The sequence below is a fragment of the Eriocheir sinensis genome, chromosome 64 (genome assembly GCF_024679095.1).
Source record: "Eriocheir sinensis breed Jianghai 21 chromosome 64, ASM2467909v1, whole genome shotgun sequence".
Taxonomy (NCBI): domain Eukaryota; kingdom Metazoa; phylum Arthropoda; class Malacostraca; order Decapoda; family Varunidae; genus Eriocheir; species Eriocheir sinensis.
Window position 1 is genome coordinate 6948263 of NC_066572.1, and position 15107 is coordinate 6963369.

The window sequence follows — 15107 nt, forward strand, 5'->3', positions numbered from 1 at the left end:
AATGAGCAGGAACCTTCTCCCAACCGTTCCTAAGGTCTTCTTCCATCTTGAAAAGGACAGAAACTGGGCCTTGCTTTGACCGTGCCGCGAACACAGAGATGATCTGTTGGCGGAGGGATTTGAAAGATTTTGTCTTCTTAAAATGCAATCACTGGGATCCAAGAGGTCCCTCAAAACGTTAATTTTTTCTCTCATTTGTCGTTAAGCGACGTTTCGTGATGGTGTCATCTCCGTTACAAAGGAAGGTATGAACATCAATGCCGCCCTCCTCCCCTGTGAAGCTTTTGTGTCATCATGAATAATCGTCACCGCTGTAGGGGCAGCGTCAGTTTTGTTCTCATTTGGCATGATTTCGGGTTCTAATTTAGGCACGCCTTTACCGCTGCGCAAAAGTGTATAGTCAGCCTCGTCAGAATGTGTTACTTGCCCCTCCGTAGATTTTTTATTTATTTTATTTTTTATTTTTTTTACATCTACGCCTATAGCGCCGGTAGGCTTGCTTGAGGGGCCTGGATGGTGTTCGGCCCCAGCCCGTCATGGCGCAGGCAAGTGTTTATAGTGGCGCCATCTTCTCTTGGCTTATGCTGCCCCCCGGAACTCGTTCTTGATTCACTTGGACGGTTTCCTCTAGAGTCCGGGTTGATGGGTGGTCTTCAGGACAGCATGTGGGTAGTTTTAAGCCACTCGGCGGTGACAAAAATCCAAGGTGGTAGCGTGGGGATTCGAACCCGTGTCGTCCATCACTCGGTGAATGCGGGCCCATCACGCTACCACTCAGCCACCGCCTACCCATACTTTGTCTCTCTTTGACAATGCTTCTAAAAGTTCCGGGTCCTTTTTATACATCAGTTAATCAAGTTTTAATTTTTAATTTTTAAGTTTTATTCAACTCAAGCGACCCCAAGCGGGGTAATATAGAGAGGCAGCTCACAAAAGATACAAGAGCCTCCGCACTCCTGTCAATCACGATCTCTACATTTTGCCCGAAATCTTGCCAAATCTGTTCTCCGACTTACCAAAACAATTTTGTTCAATAGAAAATGCAGCAACCTTGCTTTTTCTCTTTCTTCCAGAGACTTCTGGCACCTAGCCAAAAATATCTCCTCCAATTTAACTTCTTCATCTTTCCCTCCTCTCCTTAACCCTGACGGCAGCACCACCGACTCATCTATCCCTATGGCTGAACTCTTCGCTCAAACTTTCTGTAAAACCTCCACTATGGACGATTCTAGGTATATTCCTCCAACTCATTCCCCGTCTGACTCCTTTGTGCCTGTTACTAAGATTCTTAAGAATGATGTTTTCTATGCCATCTCTGGCCTCAACCGTCAGAAGGTTTATGGGTCCCATGGAGTGCCTCCTACTGTCCTTAAAAACTGTGCTTCCGTGCTGACACCCTGCCTGGTCAAATTCTTTCGTTTCTGCCTTTCAACATTGTCTTTCCTTCCTGCTGGAAGTACGCTTACGAGACTTGCTTTCTAAACTACCCTCCTACGGTTTCAATCCTTCTCTCTGTACTTTCATCTCCAGTTTTCTTTCCGGCCGTTCTGTCTCTGTTGTGGTAGACGGTCACTGTTCTTCCCATAAACCTATCACCTATAAGAGTGGTGTCCCGCAGGGTTCAGTCCTATCTTCCACTATCTTTCGGTTACTTACTGATGATCTTCTTTCTATAACAAACTGTCCTATCCATTCCTATGGTGATGACTCTACTCTACATTGCTCGACATCATTTAATAGAAGTCCCTCCAAGCAAGAATAATATGATTCCAGGCTGGAGGCTGCAGAACGCTAGACCTCAGATCTAGCTATTATTTCCAATTTTTTCAAAAGGAACTTGGTGTACTTTAATGCCTCAAAAATTAAATTTTTCCACCTATCAACTCAACAGAATCTTCCAAACACCTATCCCCTATTCTTGAACAACACTCAGTCTATCCTTAACTCTAAATCTTAACTGGAAACTTCATATCTGTTCTTTCGCTTAATCAGCTTCCTCAAGGTTGTGCGTTCTGTTTCGTGTACGCCAATTCTTCTCCCCCATACATATGCTTCCCATATACTGGGACCTTGTCCGTTCTAGTATATTTTATGCCTCTAATGTGTTGGGGGCTCCACACACACAGCCCTACTAGACAGACTGAAGTCAAATAATCTTCGTGTCATTAATCCTCCTCCTACAAGCAGTTTTCGACCTCTTAAATTCCGCCGCAATGCTGCATCTCTTTCTATCTTCTATCGATATTTTCATGCCGACTGCTCCTTTGAACTTGCTAACTGCATGCCCCCCCCTCCCGCGGCCACGCTGCACTCGACATTCTGCTCTAGCTCATCCCTATACTGTCCAAACCCCTTATCTGGATCTGGATCTGGACAATAATGCGCAGGGCAAGAGTTAATTAACCAGCATTTTCACTCTTTCATCCCTTACACTGGTAAACTCTGGAAAAGCCGTCCTTCGTCTGTATTTCCTCCTGCCTACGACTTGACCTCTTTCAAGAGGAGCATACCATGACACCTCTCCATCCGAAATTAACCTCTCTTTTGACCATTTTGGACACTACTTTTTATTTTATTTTATAGGCATATATGGCAGCAATTAGAGGGCTTTTTTTCTACACTGTTTTTTGTTGCCCATGAGTTACTTCACTTCCTGTGAAAAAAAAAAAAAGTTATCACCTTTCGTGTTTCGAACCCGTCTTAGTTCGAAAAGGGCCGGACTTCACTCGTCTTGAGCCAGTCTCAGCACGAGACTCGTCCCAACCATGGCCCCATCGAAGGGGAGTCACCTTGTCGTGGTGACGGGGCTTGAAGCGAGGTCGGTGTCACCATCTACCGTGGTGGCTTCCCTACCTCGATAGGGCTTTATGTCCGCTGACCTCGTGGACCAAGTGCTCCCCCCTCACCACCGGTAGAGGAGGCCTACTGGTGATGTTGCCTGCGCCCGCCCTTTTACCACCTAGGGCAGGGCTACTGTCTCCCCACGTGTTTGCCGTGCGTGGCGTCCCGTATACTCTCCGTGCCCTCTCATCTGGGAGTTGAGTCCACCGCGGGGCAGGGTGTAGTTCCCCTCGGTGGGCAACACGCTCCTTTTGGTGGGAGGGTTGGGGTAAGACGGGCGGTTCAGTGTGGCCCCACTGAATCAATCGGCTGGTCATGCGCTGGCTAGGGTCAAGCGGTCACTGCCGGGTGGGCGATTGCAACGGTCCCGCGGCCGCCGGTAAACGCCTGGCAGTGGCTGCGTATACTTCCTCATTACCCCTGGGGCTGTTGGGTGCGGTCTGGCCCCAACATCCAGCCTCCCCTTGTTGGGCTCCGTGGTGGGTGGGGGTGTAGGGAAGTGAAAGAATGTTTTTGTTGTATGGGTAAGCCTTCCCTGTCCCGGCCTGCCTCTCTCCCTGACGTCCGCCTGTCCCCGGAAACTCTTACACGGCCCTCTCTCACCGCCACCTTGGAGCCTTTCACGGCTCCTGGTGGTGCTTCTGGGAAGACCCTACCCCCTAGGGGGTGCTCTACCCCCTCTGCCTCGCCCTCTACGGCTGGCGGTACCCATCATAGGGACCGCAGACAGAGAGCGAGACAAGTTCCCGGCCCTCGGGAACCCACTGTTGAGATTTTGCCTGGAAAGTTTGAGACTGCTAGCTTTGACAAATACATGACACTCAGGACCGTGAATGGCCAATCCATCATGGACCTCGACGTCTTTGAAGTTCACAGGTCCATCATGAAGGCTTGTGGCCGTGGCTTGCAGCCTCCTGGTGGAGGTGTCATCCCAGGAAGAAGCCTCTCGCCTCATTGCTTTATCTGACATGCCTGGTGCTGAGGTGTCGTGCAAGCCTCACGCCACCTTCAACCAATCTAAGGGAGTAGTATTTTGCAGGGACCTCCTGCGGTACTCAGAGGAGAGACTTCTGCAGGAGATGGCTGATGAGGGTGTGGTAGCGGTGCATCGCTTTCAGAAGAAGGTAGACGGTGTAATAACACCGACGCCGTCCCTTCTTCTGACTTTTAACAGTCTAGTCCTGCCTTCCTCCATTCACTGTGCCTGGTATAACTTACCTGTGAAAGCTTATGTCTCTAATCCTCGCCGTTGCTTTCATTGCCAAAGCTTCGGCCATGTAGCCCGCTCCTGCCGACGCCTTCAGCATGGCCTTCCTCCAGTTTATGTATCCTGTGGCGAAGTTGGACATGCAGAAGACTGCCCTGGCCTGGTGAAGTGCTATCACTGTGGGGGAGCACACCCGGCCTCCTCCAAAGAGTGTGACCGATACATGTTCGAAAAAGAGGTTCTGCTTGTTCACACTCAAGAGAGTGTGTCCTTTCCCCAGGCGAAGAAGCGTGCCTTCGCACGACTTCTTCGTCCGGGAGTTACATATGCTTCCATTGCTAGTCGAATTCTTCGCCGCCGAACACAGCCACCCATCACTCCTCGACTTCCGACACCCACTCCGCCATCCCAGACAGTGAATTTGAAGGAGCCTTCTGCTGCTGGTCAGCAGAAACGCTCCCGCAGTGAGGACTCCCTGGAGGAGAGTCCTCCTACCAAAGTCCAGCCCCCTCAGCCCTCAGCTCTCTCGTGCGTCTGTGGAGGCTGAAGTGGTGACGGCTCCTACCGTAATCAGTTCCCCAGAGACTCCGGCTGCTGGGCGGCCGGGGCGTTCTGAGACCATGTCGCAGGCGGTGGCCGGCCGACACCTGTGCCCTCCTCCTCTCGGCATCAAGATGGCGTCGGGGGGGAACCAGTCGGCGCTTCCGGGGGAGGGAGTGGTGACCCTACCCGGGTCTCCGCTTTTTTCCGCGGTAGGCTTGTGCCGTCTGCCGCCTCTAAAGCTAAGCCAAAGATCCCGGTGATGTGCCCTCCTGACACAAAAAGAGTCACAGGTACTACGAGGGCCCTTTCTAAGGACCCTCAAAAGCACCTTAACAAATAAAGTTCACTTTCTTACAGTGGAACTGTCGCGGCTTGCGTGCCTCCTGGGAGGAATTATGTGGCCTTGTTGCCCGTTTCTCACCTGCATGTGTGTGCATCCAGGAGACTATGGTCGGGGATGCTACCCCACCTGGTCCTCCAGGTTATCATGCAGTCTACTCTGCCCCTTTTCCTGGGCAGGGTAATAATGGTGGCACTGCCATCCTAGTTCGCCGCGATGTAAGCTTCACCACCCTCAACCTTAACACCCCCTTACAGGCTATCGCAGTGCAAGTATTTCTTCGCCGCCAATATGCGTTATGCAATCTCTATCTCCCTCCCAGCATTCCAGTTGAGAGGAGAGACCTTGACCACCTCGTGCATGGTCTCCCGTCACCATTCCTTTTGTTGGGTGATATGAATGGTCGCCACTCGTTGTGGGGTGACTGCTTGACCAACGCACGGGGTGCTCTACTCTCTTCTATAGTTGAAGATGAGAATTTGGGAGTTCTAAATTCCGGTGATATGACATCATTCCATATTCAAACCGGTACTTTCACAGCCATTGATGTTGCCTTTAGTTCCCCTAATGGTATTTTAGATTTTAACTGGCGGGTGTTGCCAGATTTGCATGGCAGTGACCATTTTCCAATCATGTTAACATCTGCAGAAGGCGAGCCGCAGACTCGTCTCCCTCGCTGGCGCCTAGAGATAGCAGACTGGCAGCTCTTCACAGAAGTCTGTTCCACAAACCGTACTGTTGACTGTTTTGACAGCTCTGACGAGGCGGTGATGTATCTTACAGATGTGATACACTCAGCTACCCTTGTATCCATCCCAAAGACATCGGGTCACTTTCCCAGGCGTCCCGTTCCCTGGTGGACCCCTGAGTGCTCATCTGCTGTGAAGGCGAAACGAGCTGCCTTCTCTCGCCTTCGTCGCAACCGGGGTAACCCACGTTATATGGAGGAGTTTCGAAAGGCTCGGACCCGTGCAAGGCGGATCTTGAAAGAGGCGAGACGTGCGTCTTGGAAGACCTATCTCTCCTCTCTTACCTCTCGAACTCCTCTCACCCAAGTGTGGAACAGAGTGAGGAAAATATCTGGTAAATTTTGTGTCCCTTTACCCCCTGTTCTGTCACACGCTAGTGCCACAGTTACTGATCTTGTGCGGGTTGCTGACCTCCTCGCAGATCACTTCGCTAGGGTGTCAAGAAAGGACACTACATCACATTTTGCGCAAGACCGTCGGCACGCAGAAACTTGCGAGATCAATTTTACCTCTCATGGGGGTGAATCTTATAATGTCCCCTCTTCTCACTCTGAGCTTCATTTGGCTTTAACGCAGTGTCATGATTCTTCACCGGGGCACGATGGGGTGCCATACGATTTTTTACGCCACCTGTCTCACGAAACACTTTCCTTTTTGCTGGTGTTGTATAATAAAATTTGGTATACCGGTGATTTTCCTGCCTCATGGGGTGTAGTTGTAGTTATTCCCATCCCAAAACTTGGGAAGGATCTTTTACTCTCTACAAACTATCGGCCTATCTCTCTGACATCTTGCATGTGCATGGTGTTGGAAAAGATGACAAATGACCGTCTTATGTGGTACTTGGAGAAGGGAAATCACCTGTCACCAGTTCAGTATGGTTTTAGAAAAGGGCGTTCTACCTTGGACGCCCTGTTGTCGCTAGAGTCTTCTATTTGTGCTGCCTTCGCATCTAGTCAGCACCATATCACGGTCTTCTTTGATCTTGAGAAGGCGTATGACACGACCTGGCGTCATGGAGTTTTACTTAGTCTGTATGAGTTTGGCCGTCGGGGCAATCTACCTATTTTTATTCAGCATTTTATATCTAACCGGTTTTTAAGGGTACGTATTGGGAACGTGTTGTCTGCAGCTCATCTACTTGAAGAAGGTGTGCCACAGGGGAGTATCCTCAGTGTCACACTCTTCGCTGTGGCTATCAACGGTGTTATCGGTGTAATTCCTGAAGGGGTTCGTGGATCCCTGTATGTTGATGACCTTTCGATCTCGTTTTCTGCGTCAAGAATGCCGTTAATTGAACGAAGGTTGCAGCTGACACTCAATAGAATTTCCCGGTGGGCTGAAAGTCGAGGCTTCCGATTCTCAACTGCGAAAACTGTAGTAGTGCATTTTTGTCGTATTCGTGGTGTTCATCCTGACCCTGATTTGTACCTTCATGGCCGTAGAGTTTCGTGCGTGGAGGAAACTCGGTTCCTTGGTCTAACATTTGATCGACGACTGACGTGTGTACCTCACCTCAGATACATAAAGGCAGCTTGTACGAAGGACATGTCTCTCTTGAGAGCACTAGCCCACACCTCCTGGGGGGCTGACCGTCAAACTCTCCTCCTCCTGCACAGGTCTCTTATTCTCTCCAAGCTGGAATATGGATGTGAGGTTTATTCTTCCGCTACGGAGGCCCGCATCCGTATTTTGGACTCTGTACACCATGCTGGTGTTCGTCTGGTCACTTGGGTGTTCCGGTCGTCCCCAATCTCCAGCATGCTTGTAGATGCTGGCGTCCTCCCCTTAGACTTGCGTCGCCAGTCCTTGATGATGGGATGCTGGTATCGTGTCCATCGTCTCCCAGACTCTGTGTCTTGTGTAACTATCTCCGGCGATTCCCGTTCTCCGCTTTTTGACGCCCGACCTAGTTACCCTAAACCCTTCGGATACAGAGTTGCATCAGTAATGTCAGAGCTGTCTGTCCCCTCTTCGCCTATCTGTCCCCATCGGGTTCCCAGGATAGGCTACTGGCAATTCCCACAAGTGTCAGTCTGCAGTCCAGCTATAGAGAATAAGAACTCCATTCCCGTTGAACAGTCGCATGCTTTATTTTTAGAGCATGCATCTAGCCATACGGGTTCAATTCCAGTGTACACGGACGGATCAAAGACTGGAGGTGTTGGTTTTGGTGTGGTCTTCCCTTCCTTTTGTCGTGGCGGCAGCCTTCCTGGTGTCGCCTCAGTTTTTACTGCAGAGCTGTCTGCCATTGTGTTTGCTCTGCAGTTAATTTTTACTCGCCCTCCATTCTCTTTTACAATTTTTAGTGATTCACGAAGTTCTCTTCTAGCGATAACGTCTTCTAACTCTCATAATAACTGTCCTTTAATCTTATCAGTTTTAGAGTGGTTGTACCTCCTCGAACGTCGTGGGTATGAAATAGGATTTTGTTGGGTCCCGGCCAATGTTGGGGTAGTGGGGAATGAGCGGGCGGACAGGCTTGCTAAGGAGGCGGCGGCCCGCGGTGCCCCGCCCTCCCCACTACCCTTCAAAGATTTATTTTCCTCTGTTCGCCTTGCCGTTCAGGCGGTGTGGCAGCGGAGGAGGGAGGCTCTAATTGCCACCACAAAGATGGGGGAAGTAACCACCTCGGCCATCCTGCCGTGGAGTTACGCCGAAGTGCGAGGTCGCCCGCCTTCGGACGGGCCACACTCGACTGACCCAAGGGTACCTCATGTCCGGAGATGTTGTGCCATACTGTGATGACTGCCTGGTCCCCTTGACTGTGCGGCACTTGTTGGTCGAGTGCCCCAGTCTGGGGGACTTGCGAGAACGGTATCTCTCCCGGTGCCGGGGGGAGGACGGTACCTACCGTCTCGCTCTGGTCCTAGGAGAGAAGTGTCTCACTCCCGGACATGAGGTAATAACTTTTATGGAGGAGGCTGGCCTCCTCTCTTAATTGTAATTTCTCTTACATTTTTAAGTTGGCTTACTTTTTTTTATACGATTATATTTCGTTTAAAATAGTAATACAGGAAATTACATTCGGCGCTATATGACCTCGATGTTGCGGCGCCATGAATGACAATATTAATCATTCATTCATTCATTCCCAACCACGGTTATAAATATGAGGCCAATCTCAAACTCAAGTCAGTCTCATCCTTCTCCTTACCCTCACAACACTTAAGGACGATCTGGTGACAAGTGTTTGAACCAACCACAGCAGACCCGAGTTTATTTCCGAGAAACAAGTGTATTGCGTGACTGTGTCCGACACCGTGGTTTTCCAGTTCCCTTTATCCTTGTATTTCATCATTGTTTTTAGTTGTAATTGTTTGAGTGATTGTTGGGTACATGTGAGAGAATTACGTGTGATTGAAATGTAATATATTTATATAATTGCTCTGATTCCTTCCTCTCATTTATTTCTGCTTTGTTGCGTCTGCCAAACTGAACCCCGTGTACTAACATTTTACCTCTAGACAACATCGTACCATAGTTCACTGAACTACCTCGTCTTGGTGACGTAACACTGCAGAGAGGGACAACCATCCCCCTTCTCTTCTCAGGAGAAATGGTACCGGACTGCCACACGGCAGACAGTACCGCAGACAGCTAATGGATCGTGGCTTCATCACCGGTTTTCAGTACCTCCGTGTTGATATTACAGATCCCATCTGACTTTCCACCATTCAACTTCCTGGCAGCTTCTCTCACCTCGGCATGGTGGAGTTTTGTCAGTTGGTGGATCAGTAGCAGCCACATACAAACCAGCCAGAGGAGCTGTCCGCTTGGCGACTTTACCATGAACGGCTGCCCGAGGTACTCGTCCCAACAAACCTGTCGCCCATACGCATCTGTTACTGTATGCCCATCAGCCTCATGGATAGTACTCGTCCGAGATGTGGAAGTCGAGCGAAGCTACTTTAAAGTTCGAAAGGCAGATCGAGGGTCGTTTACATTGAGACATCTCTCAATGTAAAGTCAATCTTCGGCGCTTCTATTGATCACGCTTCTTGAAATGAATCGCTGTACCCTGTTTGCTCGATTTCTAACCTGAATGCTTTGTGCGCTTGGACGGAGATCAGAGCTCATAAGACCCCTAAATCCCTCTTACACCTAGATCTGCTGAGGGAAGTGTCGTTTTAGCAATAATTATGTTCCGACCTACACGCAGAATACTGCACTTCCGATATTGAACAACAACAACAGCAGAATATCTAGATTGATAAGAAAGACAAGATATGATAAGAAATGCTAAGAAACAGGGTGTTAATGCGGCCGTCACGGGTCACAGGTAAGTCTGTGAGTCGCTTACTCAGCCTCAGCGGCCTCGCGCCTTCGCCACTCGGCGATCTCGTCTCGCATGTGGCGGTGGCACCGCAGGACGGCGTCCCTCTCGCCCTTGATGTGCAGGGTTCGCCTGACCCGCACGATGCTGACGCCGTGGCTCCGCCGCAGGTCCTCCAGCTGGCGGTCACTGGGTCCTGCGATGCGGGAGATGAATCTCTGAGGCACGGTGAGGCTGCGGTAGGCGAGGGAAGCTGTGGCGGGGGCGGCAGGGACGGTCACTGGTGCTGGGGCCTGGCCCTGAGGGGAAACCTCCCTGTCTGTGGCACTTGTACCGCCCCGAGAGGCTTCTGCGTGCTGGGGTGCCTCCTCTTGTGTCGCAGCGACATCAGGGGCTTGCTCCTCTTCTGTTGCAGCGACATCACAGGCTTGCTCCTCTTCTGCGGCAGGAACATCAGAGGTTTGCACCTGTTCTGCGGCAGCGACATCAGCGGGTTCTTCCTCTTCTGCGGCAGGAACATCAAAGGTTTCCTCCTCTTCTGCAGCTGCGACATCAGAAGGTTCTTCCTCTTCTGCGGCAGGAACATCAGAGGCTTCCTCCTCTTCTGCAGCAGCGACGTCAGTAGGTTCTTCCTCTTCTGCGGCAGGAACATCAGAGGCTTCCTCCTCTTCGGCGGCAGTGACATCACAGGCTTCCTCATCCTCGTGCGCCGCCTCGGCAAAGTCATCATCTTTCACCGGAAACACCCTATCCGGGAGATCGTTCTGTTCATTGCAGGTGTCATCGTCATTATCGGTGTTTTCTTCATGATCTTCCACGGCAAACACCTTTTCCAGGTAAACTTTCCATTCGTTGTAGGTGTCTTCATCGTTGTCGGTGTTCTCTTCATCGTCTTCCACCGCAAACACCTTTTCCAGGTAAACTTTCCATTCGTTGTAGGTGTCTTCATCGTTGTCGGTGTTCTCTTCATCGTCTTCCACCGCAAACACCTTTTCCAGGTAAACTTTCTGTTCGTTGTGGGTGTCTTCATCGTTGTCGGTGTTCTCTTCATCGTCTTCCACCGCAAACACCTTTTCCAGGTAAACTTTCTGTTCGTTGTGGGTGTCTTCATCGTTGTCGGTGTTCTCTTCATCGTCTTCCACCGCAAACACCTTTTCCAGGTAAAGCTTCCATTCGTTGTAGGCGGCGTCAGTGTTTCCATCAGTATGCATGGCCATCTTTCCCTTGCCGGGCTTCTGTTCCAGTGGCCATGTTGTGGGAAGGCCCTGGAATTGCTGACTGGCCAGCTGAAGGCCGACCTTGTCATCGTAGATGTACAGGAAGAAGCTGCCAGGTCGGACTCCATCCAGCAGCGCCTCCAGGAACTCTTCGAGGCTAACGCGGGCCTTGCGAGTTGCACCGCGGCGGTACGCCACACAGATCTTGACCTGCGTGGCTTCGGCGTCTGGTTTCCCGCTGCACCTGAAGAGGTACTCCAGGTCCAGCGGGGCAGTGAGGGAGGTGGGGCCGGACGCCTCCGGGAAGGCGAAGACGGCCACCCCCCGCGAGCTGAGGGCTCGCCAGCACCCCCGACGCCGGCAAAGGGTGATGGTCACCTTGCGGGGCCGCGCCCCACCGCTGGCGCCGCCGTCGGCGGCCAGCACGACGCAGGTGCCGAGCACGGCGCGTCGGATGTCTTTGCTGCGGGCTTTAGGGAACATCTCGTTCACTACTTTTGTCTTCATTTAATTGTAAATGTTTGACAAATGTTATGGTGAACGAGGCGGCGGCAGTTACAACAGAATGAGCTGGTGGCGGCCGCCGCCCCTTGCACGGCAGAGCCTGCCCCCACTGCTGCCAAGGCTCAGTTTCCTGCACTGTGTGTGTGTGTGTGTGTGGTGAGAGAGAAAGAGATGCACAACTAACTACAATATTTAAAGGGTAACTATTTAAAGGGACAAATGAGAAGAAAAGTAATGAATAGAGGGACAGAAAAGTGGAAACAAAAACAAAAGAAAGCGGGAATAAAAGGGAAAAACGAAGCAGACGACCCCCCCCAAAAAAAAAACCAAAGAAAAACGAATGAGAAGTAAAATAGAAACAAAGCAAGAAAGGCTTAACTACTACTACTACTACTACTACTACTGATGATAATGATAATAACAATAATTGCAGTAATAATGATATCAATAATCATCGATAATAATGTTTGTCGTGATCATAAAGTAGTAACTGACCAATTCTAAGAAAGGAAATCACTCTTGTAACACGTAACAGGTCATTGCTGTTTCCCAAATCAACAAAATATTCAGCAGGCGTCAGGGCAGCAGCGCGTGACTCCGACCCTTCACTTTAGATCCAGCCACAGACTTTACTATCCGTATTGTCTTGAAAGTAAAATACAATGAATTGGTTATGATGTGAAAGGTTCATCTATTCCTTATATTATAGATGGAAGAAAATAAATATAAATCCATTTTTTTCCCTCACGTACATTCAGTAATAAAATTGTTCCTTACCAGTCTTTATGGATAAATGAAGAAATATGATGTTAAAGGAAAATAAAATCACTTACCGAGCAAAACTTATAGAAACTAATAAAAATTAAAAAAACGCTCGGAAATACGTCACCATGAAGAGATATATCCTCAGCGTCTCTTTACTACTGCTACGTTATCGCGACGCCTTCCTTATGACGTACTTAGTTTTTTTATTATTATTTCTAGTGCATTCATTTATTCTTGTGTTTCCAGGGAACGCTCATGTGTGTGTGGGGGGGGGGTGTTGATGCGTTGTGGTGAGGAGCAGTGGAGGGGGAGAGGAAGGGGGTTAGTGTGTCGAGGGGGTTGGAAAAGTTGATGGCAGGGGTGGGGTTAACGGGTGGGGAGAGAGGGGGAGGGGGAGGCGCCGTAGTTGGGGTGGTGGTGGTGGTGGTGGTGAAGGGTTCGGTGGTATGAAGTGGTGGTGGTGGTGGTGGTGGTGGTGGCTCGGTCCATTTCAGATAAAATCCCTTTGAAAACTTAACAATATGGCGGGCGATATACGTATTTATGAATGTTCTTATGTTATTATTATTCTCCCTTCCACTTTACTTCACTCTTTCAACATTTTTCTCTTTCTCAATCTCTCCTTCCCTCCCTCCCTCCCTCCCGTAGAAAACTTAACAATATGGCGGGCGATATACGCATTTATGTTTGATCTTATGTTCTTATTATTCTCCATTCCACTTTATTTCACTCCCTCAACATTTTTCTCCTTTCCAATCTCTCCCTTGCTCCCTCCATCCCTCCCTCCTTCCCTCCATCAACCCCTCCACTCACGCCTCATTTCCTCCACTGTGGTATACCTCCGACACCAGCCTGATGGAGGGTAATGTCTCCCTCCTTTCCCTCCATCTCTCTCCTCCCTTCCTCCTTCCCTCTCCCTTCCTCCCCTCTTCCCTACAGCCTGCCATCCATCCATCTCCCTGTCTCCTTTACTCCCTTCCTCTCCCTCTTCCCCTTCCGTCATTACGCCTCTCTCTCTTTTCTCTTTTTCTATATTTTTATTCTCTCTCTCTCTCTCTCTCTCTCTCTCTCTCTCTCTCTCTCTCTCTCTCTCTCTCTCTCTCTCTCCCCAATAGGTGGCCTCACTCATTCTTTTCTCTCTTCTCCAAGTCAGTCCCGCGAGAGAGAGAGAGAGAGAGAGAGAGAGAGAGAGAGAGAGAGAGAGAGAGAGAGAGAGAGAGAGAGAGAGAGAGAGAGAGAAGGAGGAGGGAGGGAAAAAAACAGACGAAGGAGCCTTTTTGTCAACACAGAGGCAATAAGTCTTTTCTTTCTTTTTCTTTGCTTTTTCTTTTTTTCTTTTCTCTCTCGACTTCTAATTTCGGTCCATCCTTTTACGATTTCACCAGACTCATTTCTTTCCCTTGTGTTTTTTTTTTTTCTCTACACTCTCTCTCTCTCTCTCTCTCTCTCTCTCTCTCTCTCTCTCTCTCTCTCTCTCTCTCTCTCTCTCTCTCTCTCTCTCTCTCTCTCTCACTTTAAATCCCTCCTTTTTCGTCTCAATCCTTCTCTTTAACCTTTCTTTCTTCCTTTGATCCTTCTCTATCACACCCTCTTCCTAATCGAGAGAGAGAGAGAGAGAGAGAGAGAGAGAGAGAGAGAGAGAGAGAGAGAGAGAGAGAGAGAAGAGAGAGAGAGACCTGACCTTACCTGAGTATGCGGGTGAATTGTTTTCACCTCAGGGAACTAGACGTCCCTGCCCTGCATAGTCTCAGGTCACCCTTGGACAAGGTGTAATACCTGATCTGTCTCCCGTGCCAGGGTCACGGTGAAGCCTCTGGGCAGCAGCAGTGGTGGATTGGACTGCAGGCAGAGGATCTCTTTATGAGACAATGGCTGGAGTTCCAGGGTCCTAGTCAGCTGGACCGTGCCTAATTATTTAGGCCTGCGGTGTAGAGGAGTGTGGCGACCTCTACACTAATAAAAGCCTCCCTGGGAACCAGTTGTCGGTGTGAGCTCCCCGTCCCTCCCCTCTATCGACGGTACTCCCATCTTTATTCTGCATAACAGCTGGTTCTTGTTTTTTTTCTCCTGAAAGAGATATCTTCCGTGGGCCATTTGAGGTTGTACCTCCCGGCTTCTAGGTGGAGTTTCTGAGGGTTTATCTTATACTCAAGGAATATTTCAGTCTTTTGGTCTCTCAGGAAGGGCGTCTGATACTCTCTAGAGTTGGTGGAGAACACCTGGTGACAGGTGCCACTGGCCAGGCCTCGAAAGGGTCGCAGAGTTGGGTTAGACGTTTCGGAAAGTGGGAACGAATTGCTGGTTCCTCTCCTCCCTTGCCAGCTCTGCTCTGTGTGACTACGCCGGCCCCGTGCTATGGGACAAAACTTCGAGGACAATAGCTGAAAAGCGCCGGGTTGTGAGAGTCTCTCTCGTGACCGAGGCTCAGGACAAGCGATTGGTCTTTGAGGCGTTTTCAAGACCCTGTGGGAGTGAACTCCCAGTGTTGGAGGCATCTAACACAGCAGTATCTAATTTCCATGCACAATTTTTATACAATTCAATTTATGGTCACAATTTAAAGTATTTCGAAAGCGCTTTTAATATTTGCCCAAACTGTTAACTCGCTTAAAATTCTAACAATGCCTTCGAACCTTAAGTGTGACGTCTGTCCCGGACGTTTTGC

General features: G+C 49.7%; 1 protein-coding gene across 6 annotated transcripts; it reads right to left on the reverse strand.

Moving 5' to 3' along the window:
- Positions 1-9902: 9902 nt before the first annotated feature.
- Positions 9903-11771, reverse strand: LOC126987352 (uncharacterized). 6 transcript variants are annotated; one of them, XM_050844341.1, is made up of 2 exons: positions 11108-11771; positions 9903-10864 (listed from the first exon to the last, which is right to left on the reverse strand). In XM_050844341.1, exons 1-2 carry the CDS (start codon positions 11678-11680, stop codon positions 9980-9982), a joined length of 1458 nt encoding a protein of 485 aa, XP_050700298.1. In that variant the 5' UTR covers positions 11681-11771; the 3' UTR covers positions 9903-9979. The 6 variants fall into 6 exon arrangements, with proteins under 6 accessions (XP_050700298.1, XP_050700299.1, XP_050700294.1 ...); XM_050844342.1 differs by having other exon boundaries at positions 9903-10783; positions 11027-11771; XM_050844337.1 differs by having other exon boundaries at positions 9903-10783; positions 10865-11770.
- Between the last annotated feature and the right edge of the window lie 3336 nt (positions 11772-15107).